The sequence below is a fragment of the Falco naumanni genome, chromosome 5 (genome assembly GCF_017639655.2).
Source record: "Falco naumanni isolate bFalNau1 chromosome 5, bFalNau1.pat, whole genome shotgun sequence".
In the NCBI taxonomy this organism is placed as follows: Eukaryota; Metazoa; Chordata; class Aves; order Falconiformes; family Falconidae; genus Falco; species Falco naumanni.
Genome location: NC_054058.1, coordinates 44892307 through 44910554, shown reverse-complemented (window position 1 = coordinate 44910554; position 18248 = coordinate 44892307). Strand labels below are relative to the sequence as shown.

Sequence of the window (18248 nt, the reverse complement as noted above, 5' to 3'; positions counted from 1 at the left end):
CGCTGTTTTTTAAAGCCTGCTCTTCTGCATTCCAACAACTACTGGCAGAAAAATCCATCTGAATGCCTGCCTATATGTAAACATTCTTTTCTGACTTTAACACTCTATTTTGGTAGTTTTCCTTTTAAGTCATTGTGATTACAGGATTTGATACGCTTCCACAAAAGAATGACAGAGCCAAGCAAAAAACCCAAAACAAATCCAACACATGTTCATCTCTTGAAGTGTGAGGCAAGGCCAGTGCTCCGGTTTCACCCTAGAGCAGACTCGCAAACCATATTTATTTCTCTTCCTCTGCTCTATAAACCGAGGGCAGTAACCTGCCTCTCTTCCTCTAACTGGCCCACTTGGCACCAGCCCAGGCGATAGCAAGGCGCACTGCTGCTGTCTGAAAACTCTGCTGGCAACTCTACAAAGCGACTGAGGTCTCAGCAAACAATGAATGAGGTTTAGCTGCTCCCAGTCCAAAGCCGGAGGGGAAGGGCACGGGGAGGGTTTCCTTCTAAGGATGGGGTAAGTTTAGCCAGTACTAGCTTCAAAAACGCAAAAATGGGCACTAAGATTAGAAAGTATTCTGAAGTCTCCTCTATCAACAATTTTAATGAGCTTAATACAGTGTAGTGCCATTCTGAGGATCATCCCAAGCTTCTTTTAAGAGGAAAAGATTTGATGCTGCACCCAGATGATTTGAGACGTTAAGAGATCAGAACCGGTAAGCCAGCTAACAGGTGACTGAGAGCTGGATGATTACAGCCAGTGCTGATGCTGTGCTGCCGGGGATGAAAGAGAGAAAGGTCTGGTTGCTGGGAGACCCAGACAACCTGCTGGAAGTGGTAACGAGACCTTCAGGCAACACACCCCAGCTTGGCTCTTATCTGCCTCCCTGCGCAGTCACACGCAGCCTCTCTTAAGGATGCTGAGCAAAACGGAGTGGAGAATCCTATCGTGCAAAGCGGAGGGCAGGGATTTTCTTACAAAGCAGCTTAGAGGTAGCCTGTGACTAAGTGCTTTCAGTTGAGAAAAGATTTCTTTTGCTAGCAATAGCAGGGACCAGAAGCTATAGCTTTTTCTCTTTAAGAGAAAGACTATGAAAGCAGAGCGTAAGAGGGCTATGATGGGAAGGGAGCAGACGCCTCTTGCTGTAAGGCTGAGTGTGCTCTGCCGAGGTGTTTGTACCGACTGTTAAATCAAGACCCCCGGTGCTACAGTCTAATCTGATTTCTGAATCTCCAGGGAAATGGAGCGTGTGCACAGGAGTTGCGACAGGCGTTAGCAGATACTCTGCAAACACAGTAAAACAAGAAATCTGGACTATATAGGAACTTCCTCAAAACTGCAAGGGAGGATTTTATTGCTACTATTCTGTGAAATCCAGTGGTGACAGTAAAGGTGCATTTACTTCGGCCTGTGACCCCTCTTGAGAGGTGGGGCTCCAACTGCCCTGGGGGCTACACTGCTCTGCCCCCCCCCCCTCCCCAGCTCAGCAGGAGGAGCAGCCTCAGCTGCATCACCCAGGGGCTGTCCCTGGGGCGGCACCCGCTAAGTCACCCATCAGGCCAGCCCTTGGTTCCTTCCAAGCCAAGGCAGCTTCCAAGCCTGAGGTAGCAAGTTAACATTCAGGGATTAAGCAGGAACAGCAGACACGCTTACCTCATCATAGTATTTCACTACGTATCTGTAGATTTCAATCAAGGCCACTTTCTCATTAAATTCATTTTCATGTTTCTAAACCAGAAAAAGGTTCTAGTCAGATAGTTCTCCTTTTTAAAAAACTTAACATATAAGAAAATGAAGTTGCCGCTTCTCAACCATACCTTAGATTCCTGAGTTAGAAATTCTTCAACCTCTGAAGTGGTCAGTGGAGGCAGATCCCTGATGGCTTTATAGTACGCTTTCACCTCCTTCTTGTAGAGTGGAATGTCCTTAGCGTAGAGAAGTTTATTTGTTGGTGCTTCCTTAAAAGAAAGTATTTGAAGCCTTGTCAATTTTCACAGCACAGATTTCCTAATGTTCCACCTCCACATAGTTAATTGCATCTAATTGTGTCTGTTCTCTTTGTGATTCATTCCTCTTTGTGGTGGTTATATGCAAGGAATTAAGGTTATGAAATAAAGATGAAGAACAGATGCAGGACCTCAGTAACAACGCATTGTGTTTCATGACAGTTGCCACGTAATTATTTCTATTGGCATCAGGAGCAATGAACATTTGTCCCTTAGACATATTTTTCTTTCTCGCTTCCTCCTCACTGCTCCCCAGGCCTGAAAGATGGTGAAAGCTGAACCAAAGGGCTGGAGGCTGGCACCCTGTTTACGCACAGTATACTGCAGTGCTGTGGAAAGGTCCCCCAGGGTAATGTGCCAGAGAGCCTTGCTTGATCCTGTCCTGGCAGGGGTTTCCCTAAAACTCTCCGGTCCCTACTACTCCTTTTGCTCAGGGGTTCGAGTGCGTGCAGAACTGACCGCCAGGCATGCACAACCAAAGGGATGTATTTTTTTCCCCAGGACTTCAAGAACCCAGGTCAGCACTGACCTACCAGGCAGCTTTAGGCTTATCTGTGGAAATAAACTGCTGATGTTTGTTTGGCAGGAGCCGAAGCCCCACCTGGAAACCATGTTTTCAGAACGTAAAAGTGGGGGCTGGTAGTTTCCTGTCACTGCTCTAGTTTAAAGTCTGGGGAATAAATGACATCACCACGTGACATCTTGTCACTACTGTTTCCACTGTGCAATGAGATTATTTAAATGTTTGTGTTCTAAGTGGCTAAAGGATGTTTTAAGATAAAAGGCTAACAATCATGAAAGTAAATAGATTTTAGTACTAAAAGGCCACAAGATATTTACTGCACTGAAAACCTTTATCACATTTCAGCATCCCTTTTCAAATGGCTAATGGAAGCCGTAGTATCAACAGTACTTCAGAATAGATGTTAAGCATAGAAACCTGACAGACCATGCTCATTTGCAGTTTTCCCATCAAGTTATGTGATTAGTCTGAATTCATGACACTTCACTCCTAAAATTAGATAAATAAATATTTTTCACTTACCTGCAACAGATAAGCAGTTGGTTCAGATCACACAGGAAATTAGTCTGGTTTTTTTTAGGCTAAAAAACGACTAGCCTTTTTTTCTTGGTAGCGTGAGCCTGAACAAATGCTTCCTGCTTTGGTCCAAAGAAAAGGAAAATATCCTCGGGGAAAAATGAAGTATTTCTGCTCCCCAGAGTCCTGGACACTATGCTAAAGAGCTTTTGAATGTAACCTTTCTGGACTTGTTACTCCAACAAATAATTTTGCATATAAAAAGAGGGCAGCTAGTACATCTGAAAGGAACTGTTTCAAACTTTAAAGCTCTTTCAAGTATTCTTACAGCTCCCAGTAGCTTACTGTGTGTGTTTTCTGCACACTGGTGTACAGCAGACAAAATTTGGACTACTTACCAAATAATGCTAATATTTTTAAGACCTGTGTTCAAAAATTCTTTAAACCTTCATTAAAATCTTACAATTTCCACCCTCTCCCACACGTTCTACAAACACACTGTGCAGAGACCAACTGCAGAGAAGACAAGCAGCAGTTAACTATACAGCATTTCAGCAGCTGTATCTGTCTCCTCCAGTGAATTCTTCAAAGTCTTGTGAGACAGAGCAACAAGGAATGGAAACCCAGCTTAATTAGGCCACTGACAGTTTTGCCCCCGATGTCAGCAGATCCAGGACTCCATCCCCTAAATCATTACAGAGTTGAAAAAGACATCGTTTGAGAAGTGCGGAAAAAACTGGAAGGGCAGCATACCTTCCCCAGAGTCTGTTCTGCTAGAGAAAAGGCATCCATGAAAGCTTGTGCGATTACAGACAAACAGCCATCTATATGCGAAGTCTTCTTAATATCAAAGACAAACTGGGGATTCTTCAGTATGTTCACCCAGAAGCGAAGAGGAAGACTAGACAGAGAAACAACAAGCATCTTTAAAATTAACAACTCGGGTAGCACAACTGCCTTAAAATGGTAGTTTAATTACACTGCACTCACGGAAAGAAGCACATGTTAAAAAAGGGATCAGGGAACAAAGGCTACAGAGCAAACGCATCACTCTGTCACCCTTCCATCTTCAAATAATGTCACAACCTGCAGGTACTTCTGTCTGAGTGAGAAGTCACCATGCAGACTTACAAGTCCTGGAAGCTATGGTGGTTTGTATCGGTATCCAATCAATATACTAGTTACTGGGATCCACAGAGCCAAACCCAGACCTGCCAAAATCTCAATTCTTCTGACCGCAGGTGACCTGTTCCATCTTTGCAACTACCCTTTCAGAGAGTGCACGCACTCCTGTGCATATCGTATGGGCATACCTGTTGGTTTTCCATATGTGAACCACGTCAGGGTCAGTAATTTTTTTGCTCTCAGCCTGGGCATCCAGAAAGTCAAAAAAGTACTTGATGGCAACAGGTGCTTTATTGTTGGGTAAACTCCAAATGCTCCTGAAGAGCTTTTCAACAACTGAATGAATTGCAACCTGAAAAGTAAGAAAATGAACCATGCTATTTTTGCACAAGAATAGTGCTTTTTCTCTCAGAGAGCTGAGCGTGCCGCAAGGCACCGAAACTACAATACACTTGTGGCAAACATCTAGGCCATAGGTTATTGGCAAACAAGACAGTCAATAGTAAAACTGAAACTACAAATACACCATAATGATCTGCTTTCAAATGTCACATGGCCTATCACTTTACCAACAGAAGAATTGTGGTGAACTTTGTGATACATCGTAGGTGGAAGGAATCACTCCTTTCAAACAAGACAATATCAACTCTTCAGATACTGTCAGCACTGTTGCTAAAGGCATTTGGAGCTTGGACTGGAAGCAAGAGGAAGGTGAGCAAAAGGAGTTTAAGCAGTTTTCTAGGGCACTGGTCTCCAGGGTGCTGTCTGCGACACGTGTTGAACACAGGTGCTCATCAGCACTTCACAGCCAAGTGACTGTGGCGCTTGATCTAGTTCTAGGATAACAGCTTTGGATGGCATACGAAGACACTAACATTAGAGAGAAGAACTGAAAACTGGGTATTTCTGATCCAGAAGTGAAACTACTTGGCTCATAAAAGCAAAGGCTTGGCTGCTGGTGGACTCACTGACATCACAGAGTATTCATAAGGGGAAGCAAACAAAGCAAAACTGTTTTGTGCTTTTTTTCTTCACATCTGTTCTGAAGCTCAGTTCAACCCAATTTTCTCTCAACAAGAAGGACTTAAGTGTACCCCAGGGCCTCGGTGCACCGCTGGCCAGTTCATTTCACAGGGCAAACTCTGCATCTGTGTCTCTGTGTGTGTATGGGTGAGAGAGAGAGCAAGGGAGAGACACGGCTCAATGCCATTTCCTTTAGTGCGCAGCCTATCACGGGTGGAATTTCGCAGTGAAGGGTATCACGGCGCTGTTGTTCAGAGCACTATCCTGCTCTGGAGAAGATGATTAATTTAAAGCCCTGTAAAAGGACTGTTTCTTAAGAGTCTGATCTTTCCTTTTGTACTTCAGCCTTCCACCGTAAGATGTTACTGGTTTACTCCACTAATTCCTAAGGGGTTATGTTAGTTTCCACAGCTAATGAGAAATGACCAGTCTTCATTCTCACTTTGGGCAGTGTCCCAAATTACTTCAGACGCTATCAACAATCTAACTAAATAATGACTGATAGATTTTTAAATGTAAGGTGGCCATAATCATCATCCCTTCAGGCCTCTTGCATCACACAGCTCTCTGTGTTGTGTACTAATTAATATTTTAAGAAATATGCTGTTGCAAAGAGTTTCATAACCCTTTCGAGTAAGTCAGAAACAAGATGGCATTACTGGAGGGAGTAGGAAGGACTTATTCCTAAGGAAAGTACATTGTATAAATTGGGTAATTGTAGTAAAACTCCAAAAGACCTATTAAAATGAAAAAAAAATATAAATTTTTTAAAATAAAATAAAATAAGACCTTGTTTTCAAAATTAATCTAGTTATTCTGGATGCTTAATTTGAGATCCTAAAAGATTATTTCATTTCATGGGCAGTATTTTGTGAAACTCAGGCCTTGGAAGTGGTCTGTAAGCTGGGCAAACTCTAGCAGAGAGTGAGAAGATTGTTGACTGAAAGCTGTCTCTCCAGAAGGGATCGTTCTCATTCTATGGGACTCAGTGGCGAAACTCGCTTTCTATAAGCTCAATAACCCACCTTTATTCTTTAACCTGAGAAAAGAAGTCGTGCTTACTGAGGAGACAGAGAGATAGGAGATAGACAACTTTAGAACTCTAGCATTAGAAAACCTGAAATATGTCTGTCTTTGCAAATGGTCATAATCCATACTTAGCACAGTGACTTTTTTTAGGCTACCTTTTTATTTAACATTGGATACACACGCGGGAAGTCTGCGTAATTTCTGCTTTCGTTTCTATTTCTGTTCTGCCAAATTAGCCAAGCCTAACATCAGCCCTCCCCCCAACAAGGCTTTTACAGTGTACCTTAGTTGACAGAAGCTTTGTCAGATACATTTCTTTCACTTTGAATTTTTGCTTTCCTTTGTGACCTCCTCCTTTCACATCCTTGTTTGCTTCAGAGTCTGGTAAAATCTGTCATGAAGAGATTAGAGAGATTACACAGATACAAATACAGCTCAGTACTAAATCTACCACTTAACAGTGTAATGACTGAACTCACCAAATGACAGTGTTCATCCGAGTAGTCCACATCTAAACAACAGAAAGGAGAGAGCAAAGAGGCATTAACGAAAGACATGGCTACAAGCTTGTGAATTCTGCTGGGCTCTGGGTTGTGCAGCAGGGTGCGTGCCCGCATGCCGAGGAAGCGGGCTGGTTGTCCTGCTCTGCTGCCTGTGGTGTGGGGGAAGCCTCTGAGAAACACACGGGTCATGTCTCCCCTCTCCAGTGCCAGCCTGTAGCTGGGACCACTAAGCTAGGGCATCATCATCTGCTGCTGGGGTAAGCTGGCTGCAGATTGAAGCTCCTCTGAAAGGAGGACAACAGACAGCAGGTGAGATGATTGCATTGGTTTAGTCTCTAACAGTACTCGGTGCAGGTGGGCTAAGGTCAGGCTTGAAAGCAGTGGCTGAGAACAGACAACCCTGTTCTTGCTGAGGGCAAGAGCAGTGCCATCCCAGTGACTTGCACCTCAGGGATGCATCTCTCCTAACTCTTGATGTCGACTTTGACAGCGAGGACCACATGCTAGGAGTGTCTGTTTCTCCCCAGGGGCTACAGAAAGTCCACCTTCCCCAAGCCACCAGCTGGGATAGAGCAACCTGATTGCAGGGGTAGATGAGATGCACTGACCCCTTGTAAGCACCTTTTAATTCCTGACCTGCTGTTGAGACAGCCCAAAGAAAGCTTTCAGAAACACAGCCAAGAGAATAAAAAAAAATAAATCCCAAACTACACTTTTTTTGTTACGCCTGTGTCTGGACAGCGCACCACTACGTCTGTGATGCACAGCACTGGGCACCAGAGCGAGGCATGTTCCCTGTGTTGGTCCCACCAGTCACTGCTTTGTGTCGCCTGGGCTTTCCTGCCTATGAGCCCGTATCTTTAAGCACTCATATGCCGAGGACTGTAAGTCCTTCTGTCCTTCCTTCCTTTGCCTTCTTCCCTCCTCCTAGGCCCACTATGCCTACCAGAGGCCCAGAGCCAGGGTAACACGACTCTTCGTTTGGCTCAATCATATCAAAGTGTCAATTTTTCTGACCTCCTATTGACCAGGATACAACCTGTCATAGCTCAGCTCTCTGCATTCCCAGCTCATTCCCCACAAAAGGTTAAATAGGTTGCAGCTCCTTTGTTACCTGATCGGGTGTTTGCCTTCTTTTTAAAGACTTTTACGGTCGCTCCATTTGAAATCTGAAAGCAAACCCAAACATATCATGCTGAGACAAAAGTGTTTAGAATTCACAAACCCCTCAGTTTCATTTCTCCTGTCTTTAAGCCCGTGGTGGTGAAGGAGCACGCCAGCCCGCCTCATCCTCACCACGGCGTGCGCGGCTGTCAGCCCACAGCCAGGGCTGGGCTTTCAGGCACGGGCAGCAGCTGCGGTTTGTTAGCCTTACCTGGAAAGGTGGGATGGCAGTTCTTCTGCAAACCAGTCTTTAAGACCTTTCCCTTTCTTTGATTTTTCTAGTTCAGCTCCTATTTGGACATTTTCATTTCCATGTACTGCTTTGTGCCGCTTCTTGCAACCCATCTTTCTACAGACTGCCCAGGCTGAGTTCCCTGGCTCCAGCGCAATAGGATCTTAGAGGAAGCTGAGGCAGGGAGGGGAAAACCAGGATGGTTTCTCTTCTGGCTGCCTTTCTTTGAGCTCAGTCCATTCCCCTCATGCCCTACAGCGGGGACATGTTGAGGGCCTAGCCTGGTGCTCCCAAGAACTATTTTCAAACTTAGCAAAATATTTACACCCTGTGAACTGTAAAGTCAAGATCCATATCTAGCTACCTTGGGATTTCTAGGAAAAAAACAACCCCCGCCTTCCCTGAATTTATAGTGCTGCCGGGGGATGGTAACTATTATCTTTAAAAGAAACTGGCAAGTCATGCTTTTATTGTCAAAGAGTAACTGAAAAAAGGTTCCCACTGAGAACTACACCACTGCTCTGCTGTCAAATACTGGGTCTTGCCAAGTGCTAGTGTACTTCCCTCTATAATTACAAAAACAACTGGCCAGTTCTAGGAAGGGATCTCTGCCAAAATAATTTAAGTGTTTTTTAAACCTTGGCAGCCAGCCTGGTGTGAGAAACCAGTTTAAACATTAAGATACTCTATCAAAAGCTGTGTCTTGCGCCAAAGAAATCTGCACTTGCACTTGCTCCTGGAAAGTAAATACGATCTATTTTATAAGTACGATTTTTTGCAGGGTTTCCATTTGTCATACAGTGTTCCAGAGCTCTTTCAGGTAACACAGAGCACTTTAAAACCTACAAGTGGGAATACGCTCTAAGGCTAGCTTGTGAGGTGACACAGACAGTCCTCCTCCTTGGCCCCCGAGATAAGTAAACCAGAACAGCACTACCCAGCAGCTGACACGCTCCCAGAGCAGTGTGGGCTATACGCTGCCTCCGCTCCTTCTCCAAGAAGCAGGAGCACAGCTCAGTGCTGGAATCTGTTGCCTCCTGTCCTGAGGGAGATGGGCAGAGCTCGGAGGCAGAACCCTGCTTCCTGCCAGGAACTGGAAGTATTGGTGCAGTGCAGTCATAATCCAAGCCCCCACTTCAGGTTTTATTTCTGGGACAAATTGTGCTTTTAGCATTGAGTGGAATACGCTTTCCCTGCTTTATCGTTACTGCAGCAGCCATACCTCCTGTTTCTTTCATTATGATCCAATAACAATAAAAGTAAGCCCTTCTTTTTGTGTCCTGATGCCTAAACCGCTTTTCATGGTGGGCTGCTCCCACGGGCACCTCAAAACATCTTTACTTTGTCAGGTGCGTTACTGAGGGGCACAAACAGAGAGAGTGGAGATCTGTTCAGATCCACACAACATGGAGTACAAGCTACTTTGCAAAACATAAGATGTAGCAGAGTGGCTCTATGTATCTTTCCTGTTCTCCAGGCCTCCTGTCCTCCCTATAATCCAGTTCTTGGCAGTGAGCTCCCTGGATCACTCATTCAGATTTACTCTCTGGGGCCGTGCTTGATCCTGGAATATGCAATGCTGCTACAGGTTGAGAAATTGGAGATCTGTGACTGGACAGCGGACCTGAAAGCGGTTCTCTAGCTCTCTTCTTATGTGGGAACCAGGACATCATGATAACCAGCAACTTTCTTGTCAAGGCTTCTCATTATTCTCATGCAAACAATACTGCAGACCTCATAAGAAATCACATCAATAACCCTACCAGGAGCAAAAAATTAGAGCAAAAGGAGCACACAAATCAGACACACATGAAAGTCTAGAAACAGCGACTTTTTTCACGTTCAGAAACACCACAAGAAATGCAAACATCCTCTACTTGTGCATTTTCAAAACCAGTGTAGAAACTATGTCTGCTTTTTCAAGAATGACCAGGTCTTCTGGGACCTTTGCAACACAACCCTCATCCTCCAGTACCTTAAAAATATTTGATGGTACTTCCCAGTTTCAAAAATCTGGTTACTTTCTAGCATTTAAGGCTGGCAAACAAAAAGAAAAAAATCAGACTTTTCACAAAACTCTAGGCACTGTTGAAATGTAAGTTGGAATTCCTCAGGCAATGCTACTACCCTCACACTGTGTATGCAATGTTCCTTTTTCTTGCTAACTAGACACCTTTACACTCCTTTTTGCATTAACATGCATACAAGAAAATAAACTAGATATGCTAATGGCTGATACTTGCCACTAAGCCACAACCTAAAATGCCACTAAGCTTCTGCCTAAAAGGTCCATTTTTGTGTCAGAAAAAGCAAACTAAAATATCTGAGACAACCAGCACAATTTCCATAAGGCAGCTGCTAAGCTATAATTGGTGTAGTTACAGCTTTGCAAAAACAACTGAGCCTCCAATCTAACTTGCATCTGTCTGCAGAAACCTCAGACGAAAACAAGGGCTGGGACAATGATACCCAGGAATGACAGTGACCAACTGGAGCAGACTCGTTTGCCATGAGGTACGGCACCCAGGAGCCATGGCATGCCGTGAGCTCAGGAAGTGCCAAAAGCTGCCAGGTAAAATCAGGGAATTGGAATAGCTGCCTGTAGTAAAGAGAGTGGGTACTGTCACGTTAGAGAGAAGTTCAAATACCTAATCGGACTCAAATCTCCACTGACCTTTGCTGCACAGACTCCGAGTGTAACACCACAATGTCCTAATATGTACGAATCTTTACAAGTGGAGAGGGGGGAGTCCCACATTAATCTACAGATGATTCAAAAAAGGCACAGGAAAAGCCGTGTTTGAGACACAGGGCATCGGGGTTCACTGCTGCCTCCCCAAGAGGTAAGGAGCGCAACAAACACCTACAGAAATCTGTAAAGTGACTCCAAATGAGCCTGGGCCAGATCTGAGCAGCTTTTTGTTCTGCCCAAGCTACTAACAGTCCTGCTAGGAGTCCTCGTTTCTCTCTGTGGATCGCACTGTATTTGCTTATGCAGACAACAATGTGTTCAGGGCTGGCTCAGGTTTCGCAGCACCATACTGCATTGCATGGCACAGACTACACTCATCAGCAAAACTTCTAAATAAATAAAAATAGATCATGATGTTAAGAGCCAGATTTTCAAATTCAACAACAAGGCATGAAGAAAGCTCACTGAAAGCACTCAGCATACTAACCTCATTTCCCAAATCCATCTGTAAGCATCAAAATGTGAGCTACCGTATCACCCAAGGCCAACCGTCTGTTGCACGTTGTACCCCAGCCTCTCACCTTCTACTCTGACTACTGTCAGTGGAAACTCCTTAGACAGGCAATGCTACTTGCTATGCTTTTGCAGCGTGCTACCCCGGAAGGGCTCTTCGACCAGTTGCAGCCTTGTGTGTTTTGCAACGATGGACAAATTACTGCAACATTAAAAGTGACTGGTTTATAGCTGCAATTGGAAGCGGAGGGGAAAACTTAGGGTACGAGTGGTGACAGTTGATGGAAGCAGAAACAGAGAGAAAAAGGGAAGGAGGCTGACACAGGAGGTCTGAAGAGAAGAGCGAGAGCAAACTCATCAGTCCTTTCTATTCTGACTCGCAATGAGCTTTCACAAATATCACTACTGCCTGTTCAGAAAATCAAAATATGAGGTGGGAAGAGATAAACAATTGCTCATGGTGCAACAAAACCTCAGCAGCAGAGACTAGAAAAGACTCAAGGCAACATTCATAGCTGGAAATCAGATGCTGTTCTAACTGAAACGCTCAACAGAAACAACAGTTTACCTGGTATGCTTAAACCAAGCAACCCCGCGACAAGCAAACCTCTGAAAAGTAACAGAAAACATATGACTCATTGGCAAGTTGTGTGTCACACATTCCTTCCCTTCTGTTGATAACGCTCAGTGCTTTCTTCAAGGTTTTGGTCAATCAAGATACTTCTATGAGGACAGTATAGTCTTCTATAGACTTCTGGATTCATTAGTATGGCTTCTGTACTTACCTCATAATGACCAATGGTATTTAGCTTCCTTATCCCATCCTCCATCACCTCTGAGGAGCCATCAATATCTAACAGTTCTCTTTGCTGCTCTTCAGACACAAGTTCTGCGATATGACAGCAACAGAAAACAATTACATCCCAACAGCATTCTTACTGTACAGATGTTTGTAAAGAAAAACAACACCTAATTATTTCTAGACCAGTGGCTCCCAACTGAGCTGTTTCTCTCTGTCCTTGTGCTAGGTCATATGAGTCATTTTGCACTCCCCACGCTACAGATTCTTTTTCTGAGGTGACAGTTTGGGTGGCTTCCACTACTGCAGGCTACTGGTGCTTCACTTTGTGTTGGAGTTCTTAGAGGTGCTTTCACCTAATCTAGCTATTCTGTTGCACAAGCGTGCCCGGGTGTTACGGCCACATTGAGACTAGAAGAAAGGTTCCACAAGCCACTTCTAAGAGATCACCAAAACGAGCTGCACGAGACTGACACAGTATTTGTGAAGGGTGGTCAGGCACTGGTAGTAGATATAAACATCAGATATGAAAGTAAATTATCACCACTTGCTGACATAGCGTCTGAGAAGGTGAGGAAATACCAGCATCTTAGGGGGCAAATCTGGGAGGTGACAAATACAAATACAAATAAAGTTTGTTAGATTTCTTACTGGATCACACGGGAAGCGGTATGGTGGCAACTACATGGTGGCTTTTATCTGACCCTGGGCCCCTGAAGACCTGAGAAGGAAAGGTGGCTCGACTCATCTGCTGGAATGGCCTTATTTACATGTGTAGATATTATAGGTATCTTTGTGATTCACATGCAAACTATTCTATAAACCTAATCTGGCTGTAAATAAACTATATTTGTGGGTTCTCCTGATCAAGTGAAATGTAGGCCTGTTGGAAGGAAGGGCGGTAGAAGGGATAGTAGATAGGGACTAAAGTACTTGGTAATCATGACACCTCATCTTACCCACTGACAAAATTTATCAACTGGCTGTACTTAGGTGGATGGGCCACCTTAACCCAGAAAAGAAACAAATAAATTATGTACGTTCAATAAATATGTGTTTGTTAACTGCATGCTGAAGTCCAGGCGGAAGCACTATAGATACAGTTCCAGTGCTCTAACTGGTAGCATAAATGCTCTAGTATTTCCCTAAAATCCCTTATGTTCTTTCTTCTAGAATGTATCTTTCTTCTAGAAAGATATGTTCTGCCTAACCACTGAAAAAAAAAAAAAAAAAAAAAAAAAAAAAAGCAAAGCCAAAGGTAGGAATTCCTAACAAGAAAACTCCACAGACCAGTGAATTCCATGAAACTATAATAGAGTGACACTCTCTTACCAAGACCAATTTCATCCAGCTGAAGACCATAGAGAAAGCCATTCTTATTAAGGAAAGCCTGAAGGCTCTTCTCCTTGGCTTGGCCTATGGTGTCGCAGTCCAGAACATTAACTTGGATAGTTTGACAGGCATCTCCACTCTCATTTTCTGGGATTTTTTCAAAGATAACGTTCACTGTCTGGGGAAAGAAACACGTTATTCTGACTTACAGGGAATACCTGGCATGGGAAATTTACAAACTCCTGACAGCAAACCTGAGAGATTTTCAGCATATTTATTACTAAAGCAATTTCAAATAAAGATTATTTGAAGGAATTACACAATGAAGCATTCAGAAATCCTTGTGTCTGAAGAATCAAAGATATATAGCTATATATTTCCAAAAGTGTATTTTGTACTCTCTTTTTGTGCAAATCTATATAGCGAATTACTAAAAAAAGACAGGACACTAGGAAAAATTACAATGCATGTTCTAAAAAAAAAGTGCATCATTTATTTAAAATGAATGCCTTAAAAGCAAAACTGTAAGCGACTAGAGATCTGATAAGGTTGCTAAGTAAGTTGTCATGGTAAGCATGACCGATTTTGAGTGGATAGGAAGTAGTGTTAAAATGCCTATTTACACCAGCAGATCATGCTGAGTGCCTTATACCATAGAAAAAAATACACCTCCCCTGGAGACGTCAGCGCCTGTCTGCATACAGCTGTGTCTCCAGAGGCAGCAGAGACAGGGCTGCTGCAGAAGCAGTGGAAAGCAAAAGCATGTTGCAGCAGACAGAATCCAAAGTGGTCCAGATCTGCACAGAAAAGCGTGATTTATTCTATCCCTTATTAATCCAGGTCAAACACCCATACAACCTGTCCAGTCACAACACCCCTGCCCTTTAGCTCCCTCTTAGCTGGGGCACAACTCAGCTGCTAGGCTGCGCGCAAGGTGAGTGCAGGCTAGAGGGAGGTGCCAATGAGACTGGGTGACCATCTCCAGAGAATTTCAGTCAAGTCATATTTCTGGTCAGGTCAGGCAGATCAACTGCCAAAAGGCAGGGGAAAAGGGATGAGCACAGAATTGCTAGTGCTGAGTGATAACAGCAATCGCTTCCAGTGCCACAGCCTGCTCCACGCAGAGAAATCACTGTTCAGCTACACAGGTACAGATGTTCTGCTAGGGATGTCTTGGGGCAGAATTAAAACAAGTGTTTCAGGTGCCGGCACTTTACTGTAAGTGGTGCAGGAAAATCTACATACTCAAACTGTTCTGGCTGTTGGACATCTCTGATATAATACATATCTTTTGATTGAAATGAGAGGACCGCAGGTGAGACTCAGTGAAGGAGTGACTGTGAAGAGAGGAAGCAACTAAAAATTTTTTCCCCCTGCTGTCACATGAAGGAAAGAACTTCCGTCCAGGTCGCTGCAAGGACAACTTTTCCCTCTTCTTAGAAAAATGGGTAGCTATTGTTTAATAACTACTATTTAATAACAAATGTATTTAATAGTTGTAGAATGCTGTTTTCTGCTTTATTACCCAGCAAGAATGGGAATTATAACACACTGGTGGTGAAAAAAAGTAGTTCAATGAGACAATGTTTCTACAGAAGCAAAAGGATTATTAAAAACAGGGTTGCGAGACTATGAAGATCAGGATTTAACTAGGCTACAATATAACTGAAGTAACTGAGAATAACTTAATCAGGACACCAAGATGTTTAATTGTGAGGAAAATGAGTCCATGGAAAGGACAGACAGAACAGAAGAGGAGGGTATGTGGGAATGGTGCCTACAGAAGGAGAAGCAGACTGAACGCCATGCCTCAGGTTGGGATTTCATGCAGAAAATTAGTAAAAAATATATTGGCACAGGAATGAGGGAGTCATGCTTGGTTAGGCCCACAGACCCGCTGAACAGACAGCAGTCCTGTCCTTGACTTTGACTGCCCTGAGGTCGTGGTCTTGTAGGATAAAAATATGGACAGGGACTAACTGTATTTTGACTTTGGAAAACTCATTTTAATCAGACTTTGTCTCTTCTAGTCTCCAGACTGATCTTTGTGGAGTAGCTAGTCACACTTTAACTAACGTTGATTTGTCTTTACATCCTTGGAAGCATCCCTTCCTTTACTTGAACCTTTCCTCCTAACATTATTCCTACACTGCAATATTCACATTCCTGATTCCTTTATTTTCTCTTCCTTTCAGACCATCAGGAGAAACTGTCTTTTTCTCTGCTGCATTCCCTTTTCAGCACATGGTCTCACACGGATCACACATAAATGTGCAGACTCTTCAGTTATTAGCATGTGAGAGCTCTCCCATCCCTGCGCGCTCAACTCATTGCAGGATGACAGGACTGTAAAAAGAGAGCAGCAGTCCTTTATGTAGGTGGAATACAAGTAATTTATGGACTCCTTAATTGACAGTATCCACAAAGTGAGGATAATAACAACACTTTACGACTCAAAGGTGGTCAGATGGGAAGAAATATTGAAATGCATAAAAATCTAAACCAAGTGAGCCAGACAGTTTTGCTGATAAGATTTCCTGCAGAAGTTAATCTTAAGTGATGAAGCAATTGATGGGGAGCTAGGAAAGCCAATTATTATTAAGTCTTCCTTCTGCAGCTGAAGTCCTCATAAATCAGATTCAACCTGTCTGACAGCACGATCCCTGGCTTTAGAAACCATTAATCAGAATCTGACAGTCACAATCACTGCATTTAGACACAAAGTGTAGAACTGGAAAAAGGATCAGAAAGGACTGTAAAATTATGAAAGCCCTTTTATGATCAGCTCTGAAGGTCAGAAAACATTTAAGAGAAATCACAGGAGGATACATGGAAGGCACAAGGAAACATTATCAGGCCCTTTTCTAAGCTTTCTCACTTTACAAAGTAAACAGAAATACAAGTTAACTTAGGGAAAGATTCAGGAGAAAATTACAGGACATGGTTCAGCCTAGTAATGTCTAGAGTTGAGACTTTGTGCACTAGATGTTAGTGATTAGCAACACAAAGTCACAGTGCTCTTCAGCAAAGGCTTAACAAAGGTTGCAAGAATTGTTAAAGGCTACTGAAGGAGAACAAGGCAAGTACCTGCAACTACTTGTATAGGAACCAGTTTGGTACCTAGCTAAAAGAAAGGAACAAATTTTAAAAACATTTTTTTTTCACTCATGCAGTGACAGAAATAATGACATTTGAAGACAATGTTTATAGATGATTCTTTAGTTTTGCAGTTTTCTTGAAAATGAATTTCCAACAATGAATTACTTAGTAAAGCTATTAATAACCATAGCAGATAAATGTCATGTGGTTTAATAAGTAAATGTGATAATGCCGTATTTTCTTAGAAGTAAAGAAAAATCATCTGGGATATTCAAGGGTTCTTACTCATTACTCCGTTCTCTATTCAGCTATGCATCTGAACAAAGTGTATTTCCATTTAACACACTGACTGAAAAAACAAGAAAAACTTTTGACTGCTAGAAATTAAGAGAATTTATGTAAAGGAGCCAGCACCATGATGTACAGTGCAACAAAACTGCCCTAGACCTACACTCCTGTCACCCAGACTATGAAATACAACAAACAGGAAAAAACATAGTGATTGTATGATCCTTCTGTAGCAGCCAGAACAGTTACCCATGAAGAGGTTATAGAACAGCTAACAAATTGGCACCGAAAATGTTACAGGAGTTAAATTTAGGCTAGATGGGCACTATGCAAAGCAAGGGTTCTACTCTCGATGCTACAACGGTACTCAATCTGTACCTAATTCAGAAGACTCTCCTGCAGCCAACATCTGCCCTGCTTGCTTCCTAGAGAGGGCTGTTGCATCTTCTTTTGCTGACAAAAATCCCCGTATGTCACATGCTCTTATAGCTTCCTTATCTCTCACAAAGTGTGCCTAATAATACCACAAGCATGGGTATTATTAGGAAATTGGGTTCCCTTTCGCTGCTCTACTCCCTTGCAGCCCTCCCACTTCTTTTAACACCCTTCTTTAACTCATAAAGCAGTTGGACACTTTGAACAACCTTCCACCACTTGGCTTTGCTTCACTGTCAATAAAAAGCAGTTGGCTGAACAGGTGCATTAGATAATTTCTTCCCATCTCAAAATGCAAACTCATTTCAGCAAAGAATTCAACAGCCCAAATCCTCTCTTTTAAAATAAGCAGTGACTATTCAAAAGAATGCTGGAGCACCAAGTCTACCACAGGAAGAAGTCCCCTGGTTTTCCACAGGAGAGATTCCACCAAGAACTTCTCCCATGCTAGGCTGACATTGTGTAGCTTTTCTATTTAAAATGAAACACTTCAGTGAAATGCTAACACTCAGCTGTGCGCTGCGCTGCTTCATCAGTCATTGAGCAAATTATTCACTGAGGGGTGCAGCTGCTTGTCTGCCTGTGAGAAAGCAGACTTGCTTCCCCAGCCTGTGAAAAGGCTCCACAACACATGCAAGTCTCTTTCAAGGCAGTTTTATTTCTCAATACCCAAATATAAGCACAGTGTGAAACCACACAGCTCTTCAGCTCATACTGGACCAGTGCTTTTAGAAGCATCTTTCCTTCAATTCCTCTGCTTGAGTATTTACTTCAGCAGCTCATCTCCGTTCAATATCTGACCCTTTCCAGCAGAGAGGGCTAACAGTAGGGGGCTGGCTGGTTCCAAGGTCTGTAGCCTTTTTAAAAAAGGCATGGGGCCCAGCCAAGGGCCAGCTCTAACACAATTCAAAACCAACATATTTCTTAGTTCTCTTTTTGACCTGTTACAAATGGCCTGAATTTTAGAAAATC

At 43.1% G+C, this 18248-nt stretch overlaps 1 protein-coding gene across 1 annotated transcript in view; it reads right to left on the bottom strand.

Annotated features, from left to right (window-relative positions):
- Positions 1 to 18248, bottom strand: part of PLXNC1 (plexin C1) — a 72262-nt gene that overhangs the window by 3353 nt on the left and 50661 nt on the right. The window contains exons 22-30 of the mRNA XM_040594311.1: positions 13455 to 13632; positions 12109 to 12212; positions 7837 to 7891; positions 6699 to 6730; positions 6503 to 6610; positions 4356 to 4519; positions 3796 to 3943; positions 1815 to 1955; positions 1651 to 1725 (exon numbers count right to left, since the gene is read on the bottom strand). Of these exons, the coding sequence (XP_040450245.1) occupies positions 1651 to 1725; positions 1815 to 1955; positions 3796 to 3943; positions 4356 to 4519; positions 6503 to 6610; positions 6699 to 6730; positions 7837 to 7891; positions 12109 to 12212; positions 13455 to 13632 (1005 nt within the window). The remainder of the gene's footprint in view (positions 1 to 1650; positions 1726 to 1814; positions 1956 to 3795; positions 3944 to 4355; positions 4520 to 6502; positions 6611 to 6698; positions 6731 to 7836; positions 7892 to 12108; positions 12213 to 13454; positions 13633 to 18248) is intronic.